This window comes from Coniophora puteana (genome assembly GCF_000271625.1).
Source record: "Coniophora puteana RWD-64-598 SS2 unplaced genomic scaffold CONPUscaffold_6, whole genome shotgun sequence".
NCBI classification, from domain to species: domain Eukaryota; kingdom Fungi; phylum Basidiomycota; class Agaricomycetes; order Boletales; family Coniophoraceae; genus Coniophora; species Coniophora puteana.
Window position 1 is genome coordinate 675,352 of NW_006913058.1, and position 18,681 is coordinate 694,032.

The window sequence follows — 18,681 nt, forward strand, 5'->3', positions numbered from 1 at the left end:
CAGTCACCTCCAGTGAGCGAGGGTCTGTTGTTTGGCTGCATACAACCACAGTCAGCGCAGGACGCGACTCTCACTCAAGGAGCCGGCTTAAAACAATTCACTCTCTCAATCCCATCCATTTCACAGCATCCGATACCCTTAAAACCACTTCACGTCCGGTCCTTCTTAAGTTTCCCCCACGTTACCTTCCGTACGACTTCCCGTCCAATACCACTTCATACCCGACATCGGCTATAGCCATTACCCGCAGGGACTAGATACCATGTCCAAGTCCACATCCACTAGCCCCGGCAGACACGCCAGAAACTCTGGCTCAAAGTTGCTCAATGATTATGTGCGTCTCTTCATTCTCATGTGGGGATTATCCCGAAGGCTAAATTCCGCGACAGCAACTCGGGGACTCGCTCGGAAAGGGCGCTTTTGGCCAGGTCTACCGTGCGTACGCCTTCGGGAAGACAAGAACGTAGGAGGGCTGACGGCGTCGCGCGTACAGGTGCCCTTAATTGGGCCACTGGGGAGACTGTCGCGGTCAAGGAGATACAGCTTAGTAACATACCAAAGGGAGAGCTGGGGCAGATTATGGTCCGTCGTTTACGCGTCTAGGCCTTGTATGTGTCTGAAGAACGCATCCAGTCCGAGATCGACCTACTGAAGAACCTCAATGTGCGTCCGCACGACCCGTTTTTCATAAACGCCCCTAACTTTCGATCACTACCAGCACCCTAACATCGTCAAGTACAAGGGGTTTGTCAAAACCAAGGAATATCTATATATCATTCTTGAGTACGCTTGAGCATTTCCTCGTTCATGCCTTTTCTCAAAACATGGGTTCAGATTCTGCGAGAATGGATCGTTAAACACCATTTGCAAGCGTTTTGGCAAGTTCCCGGAAAACCTCGTTGCAGTTTACATATGTCAGGTCCTTGAGGGTCTTGTGTATTTGCACGACCAGGGTGTGATCCATCGCGACATCAAGGGCGCTAATCTCCTCACAAACAAGGACGGATGTGTCAAGCTCGCGGATTTTGGTGTAGCCAGTACTGCTGCTGCTGGTACGAGCGATGATGCTGTGGTTGGGAGTCCATACTGGAGTAGGTAACTGTCTTCAAGAGGGATACTATGATAACTGACGAGTCGACATTTATAGTGGCTCCGGAAGTGATAGAACAGTCGGGAGCGACTACAGCATCAGATGTGTGGTTAGTACCTTGGCTATATGCTAGCTATAATCCAATCTCACAGAAATTTTTGCAGGAGTGTTGGCTGTGTGGTGATAGAACTTCTAGAAGGACGACCACCATATCATTTCCTTGATCCTATGCCAGCATTATTCCGCATTGTACAAGATGACTGTCCTCCAATACCGGACGGTGCCTCTCCGATTGTAAAAGATTTCCTGCTTCACTGCTTCCAGAAAGATAGCAACCTGCGAATATCTGCAAAGAAGCTCCTCCGGCATCCTTGGATGATATCCGCCAGGAAGCAGATGGACGTAGCTTCAATAAATGAGAGTGGGCCGCCAGCGAACGGGCAGCGGGGATCCAACGGGAACAAGGAGCGACCGCGCAGTAATTACAATTATGATGAGGCCGTGCTGAAGGTGCAGGAATGGAATGAAGCCCTCAAGTGTATGCCGTTTCATCGTTGTCTCAGTTGGTGGCATGAAATGACAATCCCTTGACAGCCCCACATCGCCCCATCAAGCAGGCGTCAAGGTCAAGTGTGCACGAAGCTCCGCCTTCACCTACTCCACCTTCGCGGGATAAGCCTGCGATCTCGCTCATGCAGAATTCTGCGCTTGGCTTGCACCCAACTGGTGTGGCTGCGCCTGCGCTTTTGAAGGCCGGTCCGCCCGCTAACACGAAAGCGTCAGTGCCACTTGGGCTTGTGGAGAAGATCCGTGAACCGCTTGCGTTCACGCTGCAGCCTCCAGAAGATGAGACGGACAACTGGGATGATGACTTCGAAGATGGCATCTCGTTTACCAAGCTAGCAGGTAATAAAGGAGCTCTGATATCTCATACAATCCAACATCTGATTTCATTCATAGCGCTTGAGAAGAACAGTAGCTCGGAGTCGGAGGACGACAAGCAAGATCCTGAAGACAATAACCAGACCATCCGCGCCCAGCGCAGTCCCGTAGGCGGGGCCACCATTCCACTCGCCAAAGCTCCGGCCTCCGAGATACCGCCAATTGTGGAGGACTACTCGGACCTTGCTTCTGAAGAGGACGAGATGCTTCTCCAGGAGAAGGTTGCAGACTTTAAGCTCAAGAACTCGGTCCGCAAAGGTCTCTTCCACCCAAACGACATCAGGGTGCTCGGTATAACTCAAAGCCTGTCCAGCTTTTCCTCCCCCTCCCACTCGCCAGGGCCGCTTTCAGCACCCCTCCCTAACGTCGAGAACTCACCCCCATCTTTCCTGCGCGCGCTCTCAAAACGACCATCGAGGCCATCTTTAGGTCCGACACGCTCGCACTCACATTCGAGGTCATCTTCATTCGTCGGCTCATTTTCAAGCAGCTCGGGCTCGTTCACTCGAGCTGAGGCAAGAAGGATTGCTAGCCAGACTGAAATTGACAAGTATGCGGAGGATGACGTCGAGGACTATGATGATGTGTTTGGGAAGCCCAGCGTTGGATGTATGCATATTCTCTTCCTAGGACTGTATCATTGACAGCACTAACATGGTGGCTTATTAGCGACTGAGCCTACGCAGACGTTGCAATTGAACACTCGATATTCCAACAAATCCTGGGTACGAATTTGCCTTTGTTTAACGTTTACTGATACTCAAGAGGGCTTTTAGCGTGGAGACGAAGATGATGACGACGATCCGTTCGCCGAGGTAAGAAAATATCGCACCACTTGCCATCGACTTCTCGCTCACAATGTTTTGTATTTCAGATTGACGAGGGCTTCGCCGAAGATGACCTGGAGACCAATCTGCTGCGTGACAAGCATGCCCGCCTCACTAGCATGGTCAATGAGCTCATCGACGAGCTGACACCTTCTGCAGCTGAGTTCCAGCTTCGAGAGGCATGCGAACAACTTGTGATTGCAGTTCGTCTTAAAGGAATATGACTTCACTGACATTGGACACGTAGATATCTATCTTAATTGAGGCTCCCGAGATGCAGGCTCAGCTTGTTTCTGCTCACGGTATGCTAGCGATCCTCGAAGTGATGGAGGGGAAACCTTCCCGGGACGTCCTCATGAAACTCCTACAAATCATCAACATCGTGGGTTAGCTATAGTCGATTTCCAATTGTATGCTCAATCATTTATAGCTCGTTACCTCTGACGTCGGCTTCCTTGAGAGCTTCTGTCTCATCGGAGGCATCCCCGTGATGATGGGTGAGATAATATGCGGCCAAATACTCGGTCCGCTCAAATTTCTAACTCATCCACAGGGTTTACGTCGAAACGGTACTCTTCGGAATGCAGACAAGAAGCCTCAAATTTTGTCCGGCTTCTTTGCCATACCTCGGTTCTCACTTTGCAGATGTTCATCTCGTAAGCTTCGACTCATCTGGCATTTTTCGCTGCCTCAATTATATCCGCTTAGAAATCGAGGACTCAAGGTGCTGGTTGACCTGCTCGATGAGGACTACACTGAACAAAGCGAGCTCGTGGAGCATGCCCTTCACGGCATCTGCAGTGTTTTCGAACTGCAAAGCCCGACGACGAAGAACGACTTTTGCCGTATGTTTATCCGCGAAGGTCTGCTGGATCCACTATCGGCAGCACTTCTGAATGTGATGGGCAACAAGTCGCCCGAGGCGTTGGAGATGAAGCACAGGATCATCCAGATTCTGCTCGTCTTCTCGCAGGTGACAATGAGCGACATACATGTGAGAAACGCTATGGGTACACGGAAGATCATTCGGCGTGGGTTCTTTAGTGTCGTTTCTGGCTGGATTTATGCTAAACAACTCATACAGGTCTCCTCAGGGCGTGCGAGCTGCTCGAGCCGGAGTGTGTCGTTCAGATGCTTAAGGCGGTCAAGCACTTGTCGATGAACGCGACTTTGCTCGAGGTGATACAGAATGCCAATGCAATTGAGATCCTTGTGAGGCTGCTTGATGAGCAACGGTTCGGTCCTCACAGTGCGGTATGTCTTGTCTCTTAGGCGATGCGAATGCGGACTGACAAGTCCGCTTTCAGGAAATGTCGAATCATATATTCCAGACCTGTTACAACCTTTGCAGGCTCAACAAGCTTCGGCAAGAGGAAGCAGCGCAAGCGGGCATCATACCCTGCCTGCAGCGCGTGAGTGAGACGACATCGCCCCTCAAACAATTTGCCCTTCCTATCCTTTGCGACCTCGCAAGCGCAGGGAAGAGCTGTCGCAAGTTATTGTGGCAAAACAATGGTCTTTCTATGTACCTTGGCCTTTTGTCGGATCCCTACTTCCAGGTTAGCGCACTCGAGGCCATCCTCTCCTGGTTACAAGATGAGACTGCCAAGATTGAGGATGAGCTCATCAAACCCGACTCCCTTGATGCACTCGTTACGTGCTTCGTGAACGCCAAAGCCAATTCATTCGAGAATCTGCTTGACCCTTTTCTCAAGATTATGCGGCTGTCCACAGGTGTCACTGTTGGGCTCGCTCGCGCTCCCTTCTTCCGGCGCATCGTCGAACGCCTTGGGCCAAGCTCGGGTGGCGGTGCCTCGCGTGCTGTCGTACGGCTGAACCTGCTGCGTATCCTCCGTACGGCCTGTGACGTGCACCCGAACCGTCTGATGCTCGTCGAGCGGTACGGCCTCGACTCACTCGTGCGTCGCCTGAGTGCGGACGACGGCGCGGTGCTCGTCCGCGAGCTCGCACGCGAGATCCTGCCGGGACTGGAGCCTGCACTCCGTCCCTCTGGTTCACACCGGGTGTCGGGTGCGCTAAAGCCTGCAGAGGGCAGAACTGGGAGCGGTTTCGTTGCGCCGAAGAAGACAAGGCGGACAGCGTCGGAGGCGTCGGCGTCTGTTAGCTCAGTGTTCAGCCCGCCGGGTAGCGAACGAGGGGACAAGAGGTCATCGCATCTATTGCATATGGAGAGGAGCCTGTCAGGTCCTGCTAGTAGGTCAGCCTCTGGATCGGCATCTAGGCCAGTGTTTTCCGCACCATCGCGATCAAGATTAGCGTCCCCGCCGTCGAGCGATAGCGGGGGCGAAAGACGACCTTCAGCGACAGAGAGAAGTTTCTCTACCTCGAGTCGCTCTAGGCTGTCAGATTTATCCTGGGGTTCTCAAGGCGGTCGAAGATGAAGATAGACAGATGGATAACCTACTGGCCTTGCCCCAATAAAGGTATATAGGCATGGATACCTCTTAGATACATTCTTACTATTGGCATGCATACCCCCCTTGCATTTTTGTTTTATTTCTCACTTCACTTGTCTGTCTCCTGCAATAAGGATTTTGGAATTGATACGCTCTGTTTTCGGATACATGCACGCAACATGTACGTAGGTCGCTCACTAATTACGGCCATTTTGGCGATAGCCACACACGCATCCACCAGACAATGGGCAATTCTATGTTGTACTGGCCGTTGGGGTTATCCAGGATTATCGCACGTTGCACACAACGGCGCAGTTGAACAAGATATGGCATCGATAGTTTCATGACACTTTAACTCCAGACTTTCGTCCGACCGTGGCCACAAACGCGCGTATCAGATTTAGCAAAGTCATGATGTGATTGCGGGCAGAGTATTATAGATATATGCAGTTATTCTATATACAGATTTTGTTAGCAATGAGTAGAGTGATAGAGGAGGGGACGACTAACAACGTGTCAGTATGCAACTAAGATGGCGCGTCTAAGGCTCTATTTGCGAGCGAATGGGATCTGGAAACCAGAGAGGAGTGCTTGAGCCCGCTTTTGGGCACCAAGGCCGACGGCATTGGTGATGAACTGAACGTGCATGCCGTACATCTTGGGATACATGTCCATGTTCACCTCGATCTGGGGGAAGAGCGCCATGGCATCTGGTGGCAGACCGAATGACACGACGCCTGCGATGGAGCTGGGCGACTGCGTGCTCGCAGAGGGTGCAGGGAGGGTGATACCGTTGAATTCGCGCAAACGCGGGAGAACGAACTCAACGAGGGTGCTGACGAAGTCGTACATGGGGGCACCTTCGATGTCCACCACGACACCGGTGGGTATGCCTGCCCGCGCCCAACCGCCGACGTTCTTCTTCGCATGGACAATCTGCACACCCGAGCCTTTCGCTCGTCCACCCCCTGCATCGTTTTTGCCGCTTATTGCGCGAAATGCTTCGATGACACCAAGGAGCGAGCTGCGGTTATTGACGGCCTCCTTCTGCATAGAGTGCAGCACAATGCGTTCGAGACGAACGACGTTGTCCGGTGTCATCGCCGGCGGGAGTTGGGCAAGCTGGCGATGGTCACCACCAACGGGTAGGTTCTTGCGGTGCACGACATATGGGTCGTCCGGGTCGAAGCGGAGGCGAATCTGCCGTGGTGGCTTGCGCTCGCCGAGTTCGTGGGTGTATGTCATGTAGAGGAGGTCGTCGGCGAGGGTATTGTGGTAGTGGTCGCCTACACGAGAATGGTGCGTTTGACCGACGACGAGGTCAACGTGGGGAATAGGTAGACGTTCCTCATCCTTGCGGAGAGGTTGGCGAATGCGCGGTGGACTGCGCCAACCGCGCATGGACGAGAGAGCCCGAGGGGCTTTGGCAGCAGTAGCAGCACTCATCTAAGAGAATTCATGTTATCAGCAAGAGAATTGGATATGATATTTCAGGAAAACATACTTACTGTTGGTTAGCCCAAAGAACCAAAAGCGTTTCCGAGCTCGTGCTAAACGCCAAAAAACAAGGAAGGCAAAGACGCGGATGTCGGAAGCAGTAAACCTGACTGCCTTTTCGGGCCGCATATGATCGGAATCACGTGTTGCCGTGTATGACGCCGATCGCGTGGGCGCTCGTTCAAGCTGTCTCCACCTGCAGCCATGAAGATCGCAGCGGTAGTCCTTGCACTGGCTGGCTTTGCTCTGGCGCAATCTGACTCTGATAACCGACCATATGAACTTCTCATACACAAAGATGGCCCTGTCTGCTCCTTCGTGTCCCTACAGAAGAGCCAAATCCATAAGGACCTTCTTTCCAATCCCAATGGTCGCATTTCCTGGAAGACCCGCGTGCCCACAGGGGAAAACTCTGCATCGGATGTTCATCACGTACTATCATATGACAAGGATTTGCTCGATGCTCATGCAGAATCATTGTGCCCCTTGGGCATTGGGCGGGATCTCCGAACTTCATTGGATATTCACAGATACGCAGGTTCCCAGCAAGTGTTTAAGCAGTTCGAGCATGCGGATCATGACCCACCTTCGTTGAAATACCCACCACTCGATATCGAAGCGCTTGGAGACACTGGACCGTCGTCCAACAGGGTGGACCTCGTCTTCTTTGCTGACGGATGTACGCACCCTTTGCTCACTGCTAGTTATTGTCCGCTATCGAGCTGATGACTTCTGCTTTGCTGCAGACACTACAGGAGAGCGGGATAAATTCTTCTCTGACGCAAAGCGCCTCGCAGAAGACCTGTCGTCAAATCAGACATTTTACACTGTCAAGCCCTTGCTTAACTTCTGGGGTGCGTTTACACCGAGCAAGGAGGTAAACACGCCACCAAGTCTCTCATGGCGTGAGCTAACTTTGGATGTCAGAGTGGGATAGGTGTAGGTGGGAAGCCCAAAGAGTGAGCCAGCCCGAGCTTACGCATCAAGTGTCGGTCTTCATGCTCATTTTATCAGTACGGCGTTTGGCTTGTACCGTGACGGACCCGAACTCCGAGGCGTTTTGGCCAACAAGTCCGATGCAGCACTTGCTGGGTGCGCTTCTCTGGGTGATGGATGCGACTATGCAATCGTATTAGGTTAGTGACATTTTTATTCGCAACACCAAATTTCCTGTTAACATTAACAATCCAGGCAATGACCCGTTGTACGGAGGTATGCCGTTAGCCATTTGAAGAAATCCTCTTACTGAGTCCATCAAGGCATTGGTGGCGAGTATACGTACGTAAGGCTTTGGCATGTTAATTCTGCTGGATTAATTGTGTGCTTGCAGCTCTATCACTGCATCAGAAGCAAACGGCCCTCTCGTCCTCCGCCACGAACTTGGTCACTCTATCATTGATGTTGGTGAAGAATACGATGGAGGCTATGCCTATTTTGGTGTCAACGCAGCCCCTTCGACCCCCTCAATCGGGTGGTCTCACTGGCTATCTGATCCCGATGCTGCAAATGGGCCCGTTCGCGCCGAGCGCTCTGTCATGCCACTGCAGGCGTACCCATGGACCATGATGAAGGCTTACGAACCATGGAAAGTCAAGTTCAACTCGTCGGGAACATATGCTAGGCATCTCATCAAGTTTTCACTCTCGGGCATACCGGAGGCGAAAGACTTGGATATTCTGCTCGATGGGAAGCATTTGAAGTGGAGTCCGAAACCTGGTATTGGGATTGACCGATGGCATTACGATATTTACAACGATATCCCACTCTCTGACGGCACACATGAAGTGCAATTCGTGCTGAAGAACAGCGACAGGACCACGGCGCAGCTATGCAGCGTTGAGGTGCTTGAATTTGGAGATGAGAAAGAGTAAGTGACATTATATACACTTGCGGCCTCTAGCTAAGGCTTCCCACTTCTTCAATAGGTTTGTTAATGATCCAAGCTACTACGGTGCATTCCCGACGTGAGTGTTTTTCAGGCTTTATTTCCCTCAACCGCTCAATGATGTCTCTGCCCTCAGATTCGACCTCGACAACAAAACCACCTACCGCCCAACATACAACAGCTGCCTCATGCGCATGGTCACCTCCCCCGACTTCTGCTCAGTCTGTCTCGAAGGCCTATGGCTCTCTCTCCTCGCGCGCGTCGACCTCATCGACTCTGTCTCTGCCTCCTGCGTTCCGCCCTCCTGGGGCCCAGACTGGACGCGCTCCATATCTCTCGATCTCCTCCCGCTCGCGCAGTTCCGGGAGGACGGGCAGAGCGGGAAGGACAGAGGGGAGGCGTACGCGGTGACGTGGCGCAAGGGTGGGGTCGTACTGGAGGTGCACGCGAACAAAACGGCGCTCGCGGTACCAGATTCGGCGGCGCCGGGGGTGTATACGGCCGAGGTGGAGTTTATGACAGATGAAGTGAGGAAGGACGAGAAGGGGCGGCTGAAGGCGAGTAAGGTGTTTGTGCTTGATCATACGGATTCGTGTGCCGCTAAGGCTGCGAGGGGCGAACTTTGAGGAATGTCGGGCATGGGGTGCAGATTCCGGAAGAAGTGGATTAATTGAAGTATAGTCTATGATATCAGCCTGAAGGACGGTGCTAGTATTCAAAGCTGCTAGCCTCAATGCATGTGTAAACTAGTTGTAAGAATGTTGCTGAACGAGTTGTTCAAGCTTTATGATGTGCTTATTACTTTGAGTGCTAGTACATCTGATGATTCGGAAGTTCCCACCATCTATGGTAGACTTTGCAATTCGCGCAACTTCCACCATGCCGCGCTGCTCATGCCACCCGGTCCTCAGTCCAAGTACGTGAATAGCCAACTCAAGAACCTCCAGGACACACACCGCAAAGCTCATGACGTTCTTGATGGTGGACTCAAAGCAGCAGCAGCGATGCATCCCTGTCTTCGTCTAGCGGAGATCGTCTCCGTTATAATAGGGTTCCTTTCTGGTGATCAACGGGCGCTATGCCGTCTTGCCAGGACCTGCAGGACAATGTCAGAACCTGCCCTTGACGAGATGTACGCTGAGATTATCATTGACGATCTTCTACGCTGTCTTCCTCGAGACCTTCTGGCAAACGATGGGGTTGCCTTCGTGAGTCTACGTGTTGCCCTGAATATGTTGGCGGCACGAAACCTTGCTGAAAACCATCTCGCAGAGTTTCGCCCGCGAAATGACATCTAGAGATTGGCAAATTTTCCGGCCTTATGCTCGTCGCGTCCGAACCCTCACCAACGATTACGATTTACGCTTGCCAATGACGTATGACCTTGAGCTTATGGAAGCTTTGATGTCACCTTCCGACTCAGAAGCTGGTCCTTTATTTCCTTCCCTTCGACATCTGGTCTGGCAGTTTCGGGATCCTCAAGACCTTTTTTTTGTCGGGAGCCTTACTTCTTGTCCAAAGCTCTGCGAGGTGGAGCTATGGTTTAGTGAGGAGGACCATGATTATTCCGGCATATTCCGGAGCCTGATTCATGCTGCTGGAACCCTTGGGTCTATCAAGGCCACTGCGGGCTCTGATAGCGAAGCTGATCTCTATCTACCTCTTTCGGAGACGCTATCAAGTTTTCAGTCTCTAAGGAAACTAGAAATATGGCACGATGGCGAGCCTCATGACGTGTCTTTTGCTCCTAAAGTACTTGCATTGGCGGCTCAGTTGCCTGTCCTTGAGGAACTAAATGTGATCCTTCCTCCTCCTGAGGACCACAGCGCGCATTACCTGGGATCCAGCGACCATATCAACTTTCCTACATTACAAAATCTCATAGTCGATGATCCGTACGGCAATGCCAGAAGCCTGCTTCAGCTACTTTGCCACCAAAGACCACCTTCGCTCAAAACTCTTGATATGACCATACACAATATGGACAACCCGAGCCTAGCCAATCTAGCCGCGACTATCGCCAAATCATGCTCGCCGGCCAGCCTTGCCTCCATTGAGCTTTCAGTATGGTATTCTAATGAAGAAGTCGAGTCACCAACCCCTCCCTGTGGTGTGATTCAGCCTTTACTAGGTTTCAGAAACATAACAACCTTCCGATTTCGTGACCTCTGTCACCAAGCGATGGGCGGTGTGGAGCTCGAGCTGCTAGCCACAGCCTGGCCATGTCTACGCGTTCTTTCTGTCATCGACTTGTCACAGCACGTCTTACTTCCACCCGGACATCGGAGCAAGATTACGATAAAGGGGTTGAAGAATCTTCTAGAGAAGTGCCCTTTCTTAGAAGAGCTGGCTATCGCACTCGACGCGACGGTCGATCTGGAGGACCGAGTCTCGTCGCCACTCAATATGACCATCACGGAGATTGAAGTGTGGTCATCTCCTATCTACGCCCCTCATCTCGTTGCTCCTGTCCTGTATAGCATGCTGCCGCGCCTCAGAGCGATCAAGTGTTATCCTAGAGGCTTAGACAGAGGATTCTCGGACCCGGAGCTTGATCCGCCAACGATAATGGCAAGTTGGGCAGAGACGGCATTCCTTGTGCAAGAATATAGTTATAGGGATAAAAGCGGGCAGTCCGAAAGCTCAAACTAAGGTCAATGCACCAGAAATAGTAATGGTAAGTCCATTAGCACACGATTTTATTAACCTAACCGACTACTACGGTAACTGTAGATGAGCCCAAGTGATAGAAATTAGATGATGAATCCTCTTCGGTCCAAAACAATCGATCACGCGACGGAGACGGTCACGTTCGCGAACCCAGTGTAAGGGACGTAGGACGCCTATCAACAGATGGTGGTGAGTACTGTGCCTTGATATAGTGGAGAGTATAACTCACTCCAATGAGCGCGAAGTGTGCAACGGACACGACAGCCTCGCCCTTGGCCAGGGTGGCGGGGAGGGTGACAGTGAAGTCCTGGTAAGGCTGAACGTGCTGCGGGTTCGGGTTCGGGTATGCAGGCTTGTACTGGCCATTGTAGAGGATATATTGCATGCCGTCCTCCTCAGCAGACGGGCATCCGCTCGTGCTGCAAGAAGAGATACCGACAACGACGGCGACTTCCTCCCAAGACGAGTTGGAATCCTACGTTGCGGGATAAGGACAATCATCGCTCGGGTCAAGGGGCATGGACTTACGGGTTCAGTCACTTGGACGGTCATCTGCTGGCCGGAGGAAATGGTCTGGCCATTAGTGGGTGCGGAGAGCGATACAACTTGGGCCATGGCCGCGGCAACGAACAGAGGGACAGCAGCGAGGGAGAACTTCATTGTGTGAGGTGATGAAGGGATTGGCAGGCAAGAGAGTGCTCGGAGTGCTGAGGAATGTCTAAGCAAACTTCCTGCTTTTATATGTTTGTCTCCTCCAGGTGCCGCGCACCGCAATGGCGAACGATGCCCGCCAGAGATTGTCAAGGTCGCATTCCGCCGACATTACGAGATCGGCATTGCCCCCATTAATGCCGCTGAGGAGCCTTGAAGAGCTGAGTCGGCGATTACGGTGACTTCAAAGTTTCATGGTCAAGGCCTCAGATGCCCGTCCCATACATGCACCCTCGGGTTGCTATATCGTACCCTGCATTGAGACACAATTGGGAGTTGTCAGGATACAATACGTGGTATCTCGGATATTCACAGTTGGGATTCAAACCCAAACATGTCTGGCTGTGACTTGACCGTCGACACCCAAGTACTCGAAGTCATCGATAATTGACACCTCGCCGCGAATATTCCTGTAGATAGAGTCATTAGAGAACGTCCTTCAGACAACTCTGACGATTGTGTGTTAGTATGTATTCCTCCTCGACGCCTCGGACATTGAAAGAAGTCGAACGAGAAGCCCTGAAGTATTTACCCGAAATGACCCTGATTGCTTGAGATGTAACTTTGCTCCCCCAACGGCAGCTCAATCCCGTGGAAGGTCATGGACCTCATGGCACAGAATAGCTCCGAGTCGTAAGTCGCCATGTCGGCTTTCGGGCTTCACGGTCGTCGGGCTTCTTGGCTTGTTTCAAACTTGGTCGTCGTGGTTCTTGAGCGCAACCTCTTATTACCGGAAGAACAACGATCGTCTCTTACCTCGTTGCTATTCGCGCCAGCCTGCTTTGATCTAGGCTTTCCAGCATGATTTTTCAGATTTCAGGCGGGGTCAGACATCCGACCAATTGTCATGGCATAGTACAGGTCTTTCCGCCGTTGTTCGCTGGCCAAAACTGGACTTCCAATGAAATCACCTGAAATCGAGACTGTATGGTGTAAAGAGACCACTTGCGATCGATACACCTTTACAGCTGTCTCAGCCATGGGCTGAGGAATCGAGGTAGCTTGGAAGCACAGGACCAGCGGCGCATGAGGATGAGGGGTATATAACCCAAATGCTATTCTAGGGAGGATGGTAAGCAGATCTATGATTAAGCAAGGTAAAGCGTTTTCGCAGCATTTATCATGAGGCAAGCAGCAGGTTCCCGAGCACCCATTCGTAACAGCCCAGGAATACTGCCCCGCCTCCCGATATCCAAAGGGTACGAGGTATTACACCCGCAAACAATGCACGTCCACCCTCGTTACGGTAGATGCCAACGGAGCGCTGAAGCAGTGTGGGCGTGTTTTCACCCCGCTCCTAATGGCGGTCTTTAATGAAGAGCCAAGGCAATAGGATAGAAAGGACGCACTCGGAGGTCGAGCATCACTCTCGTCTTGAGAACGTCAAGCGGAGTTGTGAGCGCGGCAGCTACACCACCAGCTATACTACCGCATACAGCTGCCTCATGTGCGTGCAGAGCTGGTCGGGCTTGAGCCTTCCCTTCTGATACTATCTCGGTGGGCTCGCGTCCGAGTGATACTGCGAGCTGGCGCTTGAGAAGTTCGTATAATGGAAACTGGAGAGACGTGAATGGAATCTGGGATACGCAGTATGAGCCTCACGAGCAATATCTTGAGTAGAGCAAGACCATACCTCGCGCATCACAGTCGTCCCAAATCCTCTGTAAAACCCCGCGACGCCCTCGTTAGCCATTACGATCCTAGCAGCAGCCCATGAAGATGCTGCGCGAGCGCCATATGTGGACGTCTGTGTCCGCGTCTTGATGACCTCGGTTGGGACACGGATCATGCATGCTACCTTGATTGCCGTAAAACATCAAACGTCATCAACTACCGTAGACAGACGTACCACTTCGCCAGCAGAAGCGGCCAACATGTGCTTCAGCGGCGCAAGCTGTCCATGTAGAGGTAGGTTATGCTTGAGGAACTCATACGTCGAGAAGAAAGCAGCAGCTGCGTCGTCAAAGGTAAGCTTTACCCTGCCTGGCATGCACATAGATAGGCTCACCTCCTGGTGCACTTCCCACCACTACACTCCCCACACCCTTGTAAACGCCTTTGAAGCCTCCAGCACGCAAGAAGCCCTGTGATGCCTGCAGACGCGTCTTGACGGTATCGATGGGGAAGAACAACAAGTCAACCGCCGTCCCGGCCGCTCCGCCCGCCTACATGAGTAATCCAATGCCCATAAAAACGGAAATAATTAAAGCAAATGCGTTGGCGCGATACATAGGCTACGAGAAGAGTGGTGGCGCACGACGAGGGACTGCACGAAGGTAGGCCGGTCTGTTGGCATGTTCGCTATGATCTTGGCTTCAGGCGGATTTAGAGACGAACGAAGCGGGGAGTCGGTCGAACGGATGCAGTGGAAGGACGCGACGGAGTGGGAAACGCGTCGATTTACACTCAGGGGCTTTTTATGACAACGTCGCATTCTTTACGCCGAAAACGTCCGAAACCGAAACGGACTCAACGAGCCTGGCTATTATGACTCGACGATACTGAAGCACAAAGAATAGAGATACAGTAGATATGTCAAAAGCAAGTCAAAGCAGGGGGCACATGCGTTACACCCAATGTCCCAGCGGTCTAAACGGGAGTGAATCGAGTCGTCATGAGGAAGGGGTTTCTCCGAGGATGCCCATAGCCCATGCACAGTCGCCGACGAGCCTCTGCGCAAAGAACTCTCCGACGGTCTCCATGAGGCGTGCTGCCTCTGGCGAGGACGGATCCATAGCCTCGGGCATGTCGGATGGAGCATGCAACATCCTGAACGCATTCTGACGTACAACAGCAATGAGATCGCTAACAATGAAGAACGCAAGTGAAGTGCATACCATAACGACGTCAACGAGCGCATCCTTGGTACCGTCAGTGTTTTCATCTCCGTCGTCCATGCGGTTCTCCAGCTCCTTGCCCAGCACACGTGCGCCTCCACCCTCGACGAGGCCCTTGCGCACGGCCTCCTTCCCAATGGCGCCCAGGCCGCGGATTGCACCTATGCGAGTGCCAAAGCTTGCGCCTTGGTGGCCATTTGAGAAGTTGGTTGATGTCCCAAGGAGTGCTAGGAGGAGCGTCTTCGTGATTCGCGGGGTTAGAGAAGGGTATGTAGTGGAGTGGGTAGTGAGGACACGCGCAAGCGTGCTGGACGCAGTTGCGCGGAGGTGAGAGGCGTGTGTTGGAGGAAGAGAGGTATGGAGGAGGGTGGAAAGGAGCGGTGGAAGGATTTGGTGAAGCTGCAGGTATGGTGAGCACTTGACCAAGAGTAAGGATATGAAGAAGACTTACGTATGGCTCGACGAAAAGAGTGTTGTTCTCCAGGATCGCGCTAACAGCATCCAGCAAAACCTCCAGTGTCCGGCCATCTGACTCCGACCCAGAACCCTCCCTGAGGACATTGACCACACCCTCTCCGATCCACTTGACGAGGTAAGGTAGCAGTGCCTGCAGACCTGCATCGCTTCGCAAACTTGCCAAAGCTGCTGTTCGCTTAGCATTGTCCGTTGGTGGCAGGAGCGACGCCGTAAGACGAGCATAGTAGAGTTGCAGCTCGCGTGACAACACCTGCTTGACGAGCTGCTGCTGTTGCTGCTGCTGTTGTTGCGGCTTCTTCTGCGCTGCCAATGCTGCCGTGTTCGCCGCACCATCCTGTTGAGGCGGCTGGTCCGAGTCGCGAGGCACGGCGGGCGGGTTCTCTGGAATGAGCGGCTGCACGCCCTCAACCGCAAGCCAATGCGCGGCCCACGACACCCCCCGTGGCACCGTAATCTTCTCCTCCCTGAGCACCCTATCGAAGTCGACTTCGTCGTCCTCGATGAAGTAGATGGGCCCATGGCCCTGCCCCTGCATGTGCGGGAAGGGAGCGGCGCGGCGGAACGGCGGAGGCACGGTCGCGCCTCCAAAGCCATAGAGCGGCTCGATATTAAGCGTGCGCAGCGCATTGTCCATGTCGGCCGTCGTGAGCGTGGTGCGCCGTGCATGCCGCATGAAGCGTGCGGCCTCCTCGATGACCTGTTGGATGCGGTATTCGACGTCGCTCGCGAGCGCCGACGCGACGCTGTCGCTGAGCGAGCTGATGCCGACGCTCTCGGCAACATCTTGGACTGCTTCTGGCCTGTAGACTCCCGCTGCGCCGCCGACGCTCTTCCCTTTCGCCTTGCTCATCGTTGGGCGCGCTTCCAGTGGACGTCGAGGTTAGAGGAATTCATGCTTGGTTTACGTATGGAAACATGACCAAATAAGGACACGCGTTTAGGGGCTGTTGTCTCCTGGAAAGTGACCAGCAACATCGAAGAAAAAATGTTGAAAGCTTCGTATATTTTCTTGAGCACTACGGATATACAGCGTTCGTACAATTCAAAACTACGATACAGAGCACGAAAACTGTGCATGTGGGGAACGAATCCCCATCCTCTTCCGCTCGCCCACGAAAGGCTTGCAAGCAGAGGAATAAGTTTCCAAAAATTGGACATGCAAGCCATCAAAGATGGACTACGCATGCAAGGCAGCCTTTGGGATACGGAAAGGGCGCGACTGTCCATGTTCCCCGGGCGTGCGAGCCCGAGTCTGACATCCGCAAAGGACCAGAGGCATGTCCAAGTCGCGACACCTATCTGTGATTCCCCACAGCGTAAAGCACGGAGGTGATCCGCGGATACCAGGGCTGCGACAAGGCCACCCGCAAGAGCAAGAAGACATGGGCGAGGATGCGAAGCCGATACCACTGCGATGCCCTTGGCACCGCTCGAGTGTCCCCTAGGGATCACCCTGGTCCCATGCCGCGCATGAGACCGAGACCAACCTGTGGAGCAGAAAGGTCTGGTAGCACGAGCGTCAACATCCAGCGACCAGCTCGCCAAGCTGACGCCTGCTAGCCTCTTGGGAAGGCGTAGCAGCACCCCTCATCTTCCGTCATCATACCACATCCACCTGCATCACCACACGTCGCCGACCACACAAGACCGGATCCCGGACACGCCAGGTGTCTACAACCAAGGTTCGCAGACTGACTCGGATACTGACTGGAACTCGCGACCGGGCGAAAGGGCATCCATCACAGCGAATCGGGTTTCAGAGAAGAGGCCGGCGACAAACCGGGGGTTGGGCGTGGTGGCAACAAACGCTGAAGAGAAAGAGAAAGAGGTTACCTTTACAGGGGAGACGTCGGAGACATGTAGACCATGGACCGAGCCTCCCCTGTTGTGCAAAAACACTGCTAAGTAAAGGGGAAAGGCGTTAGTGCTCGTAAAGACTACGCTACCATAAATAAATGCCGCACGATGTGCGCCCCCAGTGCCCAAAAGAAAGACCCCCGGTGCCCAATAAAAGAGAACGCAAAAACACTTACAGGACACCAGGGAAGATAAAGGCCCTGTCAGAAAGTTAGTGGCCACCACAGCCCAAGCCCATCTGCCGTGATATCCGAAGGCACGAAGGCCAAGGACGACAGACAGGCCGATCGCCATCAGGGCGAGAGAGCCCGAGAGAGATGACGTTCGCCACACCCAGTTTGCCATTGCCAGCCTCAACCTGAGAACACACGGAAACGCGTTAGAATGCCCAGCCCGCACCACCATGGTGCAGGCTACCCCCAGAGCCCACTGCCTGCCCGTCACGAGTTCAGTGTTCTCCTCCATCAGCAAACTACTACTCGGCTTCGACCCCGGGTCACGAGAGACGGTCGGATCGGCAGGGCGTGCAGGCCATGCAGGCTTGGGTGGTTGATATTCAGAAGGGAGACTTGCTATCTAACCGTCGATTATTGTCAGTCGCAGAAGGTGTGGGCAAGAGGGCAGCTATACCTTGCTCTCGCGCTGACGACGAGGGGTATGCGGAACGTGGTACTTCGACGTGGTGAAGGGTACAGTTTTCCCCTTGGTATGTACGTATTCCGTTTACTCTTCAATGTTGGCAATGAGAAACCGAACAAGAATCAAGAAAAGGAGGGACAACATACTGCACCACTGATGTTCCGCGTGTGCCTTCAGGCCTGCAGGCTCGAAAAGAAGGTGCTGTCCACCAAATGGCTCGACTGATGCGGATGCCATTCGCGTTCGGGACAACTCTCTTGCAGATCGGACAAGTTCTGGATGGCTAGAGAGTACAAAGGCGGCTAGTCATTGGGAGAAATTCAAGGCTTTGATGAACGACAGCGTACTACAGATGTCCGATCTACTAGCTAGCGATGCTCGAGGAACAATGGGCTCCTGTGTCATACACAGTAAGGCATGACGTTCTGAAATTATATTATTATAGGGTATGAAAGCGTACCTAGTGAACACCCTGTATAAGCGTAAGCACACAGCCATGCGAAGCATCCGTTAAGATCTATCCCAAGATGACGACGTCAGAGCATCGCACTTCGTCCAGGCGGGGGACACATTGTATAAGCTCGAGAGCGCCCTAGCCCGCATGTTCGGAGAGAAGGGCAGGTGAGAGGAAGCGAAAATGGGGGCGACAGCGCGCTAGAGTGGGGGTGGTTTTATACCACGCCGCTTAGGAAGGCTCAAGGCTCGGTTGTCCCTGAGTGAGAAGCAAACGCGAGGCATCGAGCTCGCGGGGGACGAATATATGAAAGTGCCTCCGGACAGACATGAAAACGCGTTGTTTGTGCCGCATCGTGTCAGGAACGTGTTCTCGGCG

General features: G+C 53.1%; 6 protein-coding genes across 6 annotated transcripts; 2 read left to right on the plus strand and 4 right to left on the minus strand.

The window, feature by feature from the left end:
* The first annotated feature begins 67 nt into the window (after positions 1-67).
* Positions 68-5,424, plus strand: CONPUDRAFT_104294 (uncharacterized protein). The gene is made up of 19 exons (XM_007770336.1): positions 68-334; positions 390-435; positions 494-582; positions 634-663; positions 719-783; positions 835-1,091; positions 1,148-1,199; positions 1,255-1,628; positions 1,685-1,996; positions 2,051-2,641; positions 2,702-2,757; positions 2,809-2,847; positions 2,907-3,053; positions 3,107-3,241; positions 3,290-3,356; positions 3,413-3,515; positions 3,568-3,890; positions 3,944-4,113; positions 4,167-5,424. Exons 1-19 carry the CDS (start codon positions 263-265, stop codon positions 5,259-5,261), a joined length of 4,023 nt encoding a protein of 1,340 aa, XP_007768526.1. The 5' UTR covers positions 68-262; the 3' UTR covers positions 5,262-5,424.
* Positions 5,413-6,834, minus strand: CONPUDRAFT_144023 (mitochondrial 50S ribosomal protein L5). The gene is made up of 3 exons (XM_007770337.1): positions 6,785-6,834; positions 5,787-6,722; positions 5,413-5,731 (listed from the first exon to the last, which is right to left on the minus strand). Exon 2 carries the CDS (start codon positions 6,720-6,722, stop codon positions 5,826-5,828), a length of 897 nt encoding a protein of 298 aa, XP_007768527.1. The 5' UTR covers positions 6,785-6,834; the 3' UTR covers positions 5,413-5,731; positions 5,787-5,825.
* Positions 6,835-6,972: 138 nt separating this feature from the next.
* On the plus strand, positions 6,973-9,415 carry CONPUDRAFT_124060 (uncharacterized protein). The gene is made up of 9 exons (XM_007770338.1): positions 6,973-7,452; positions 7,520-7,650; positions 7,701-7,732; positions 7,788-7,909; positions 7,965-7,985; positions 8,033-8,051; positions 8,104-8,640; positions 8,699-8,737; positions 8,795-9,415. Exons 1-9 carry the CDS (start codon positions 6,978-6,980, stop codon positions 9,282-9,284), a joined length of 1,866 nt encoding a protein of 621 aa, XP_007768528.1. The 5' UTR covers positions 6,973-6,977; the 3' UTR covers positions 9,285-9,415.
* A 224-nt stretch (positions 9,416-9,639) lies between these two features.
* On the minus strand, positions 9,640-12,602 carry CONPUDRAFT_124063 (uncharacterized protein). The gene is made up of 6 exons (XM_007770339.1): positions 12,572-12,602; positions 11,857-12,488; positions 11,558-11,803; positions 11,392-11,501; positions 9,931-11,335; positions 9,640-9,866 (listed from the first exon to the last, which is right to left on the minus strand). Exons 2-4 carry the CDS (start codon positions 11,986-11,988, stop codon positions 11,448-11,450), a joined length of 432 nt encoding a protein of 143 aa, XP_007768529.1. The 5' UTR covers positions 11,989-12,488; positions 12,572-12,602; the 3' UTR covers positions 9,640-9,866; positions 9,931-11,335; positions 11,392-11,447.
* A 557-nt stretch (positions 12,603-13,159) lies between these two features.
* CONPUDRAFT_56479 (mitochondrial carrier) lies at positions 13,160-14,204 on the minus strand (the record flags this gene model as incomplete). Its single annotated transcript, XM_007770083.1, has 5 exons — positions 13,160-13,336; positions 13,389-13,616; positions 13,673-13,837; positions 13,889-13,992; positions 14,048-14,204. Coding segments are annotated over 5 exons (831 nt in total), but the record flags the coding sequence as incomplete, so codon positions are not given.
* Positions 14,205-14,580: 376 nt separating this feature from the next.
* On the minus strand, positions 14,581-16,219 carry CONPUDRAFT_124067 (TAF-domain-containing protein). Its single transcript, XM_007770340.1, has 3 exons — positions 15,328-16,219; positions 14,877-15,275; positions 14,581-14,819 (listed from the first exon to the last, which is right to left on the minus strand). The coding sequence occupies exons 1-3, from the start codon at positions 16,201-16,203 to the stop codon at positions 14,652-14,654; spliced, it is 1,443 nt and encodes a 480-aa protein (XP_007768530.1). The 5' UTR covers positions 16,204-16,219; the 3' UTR covers positions 14,581-14,651.
* Positions 16,220-18,681: the final 2,462 nt, after the last annotated feature.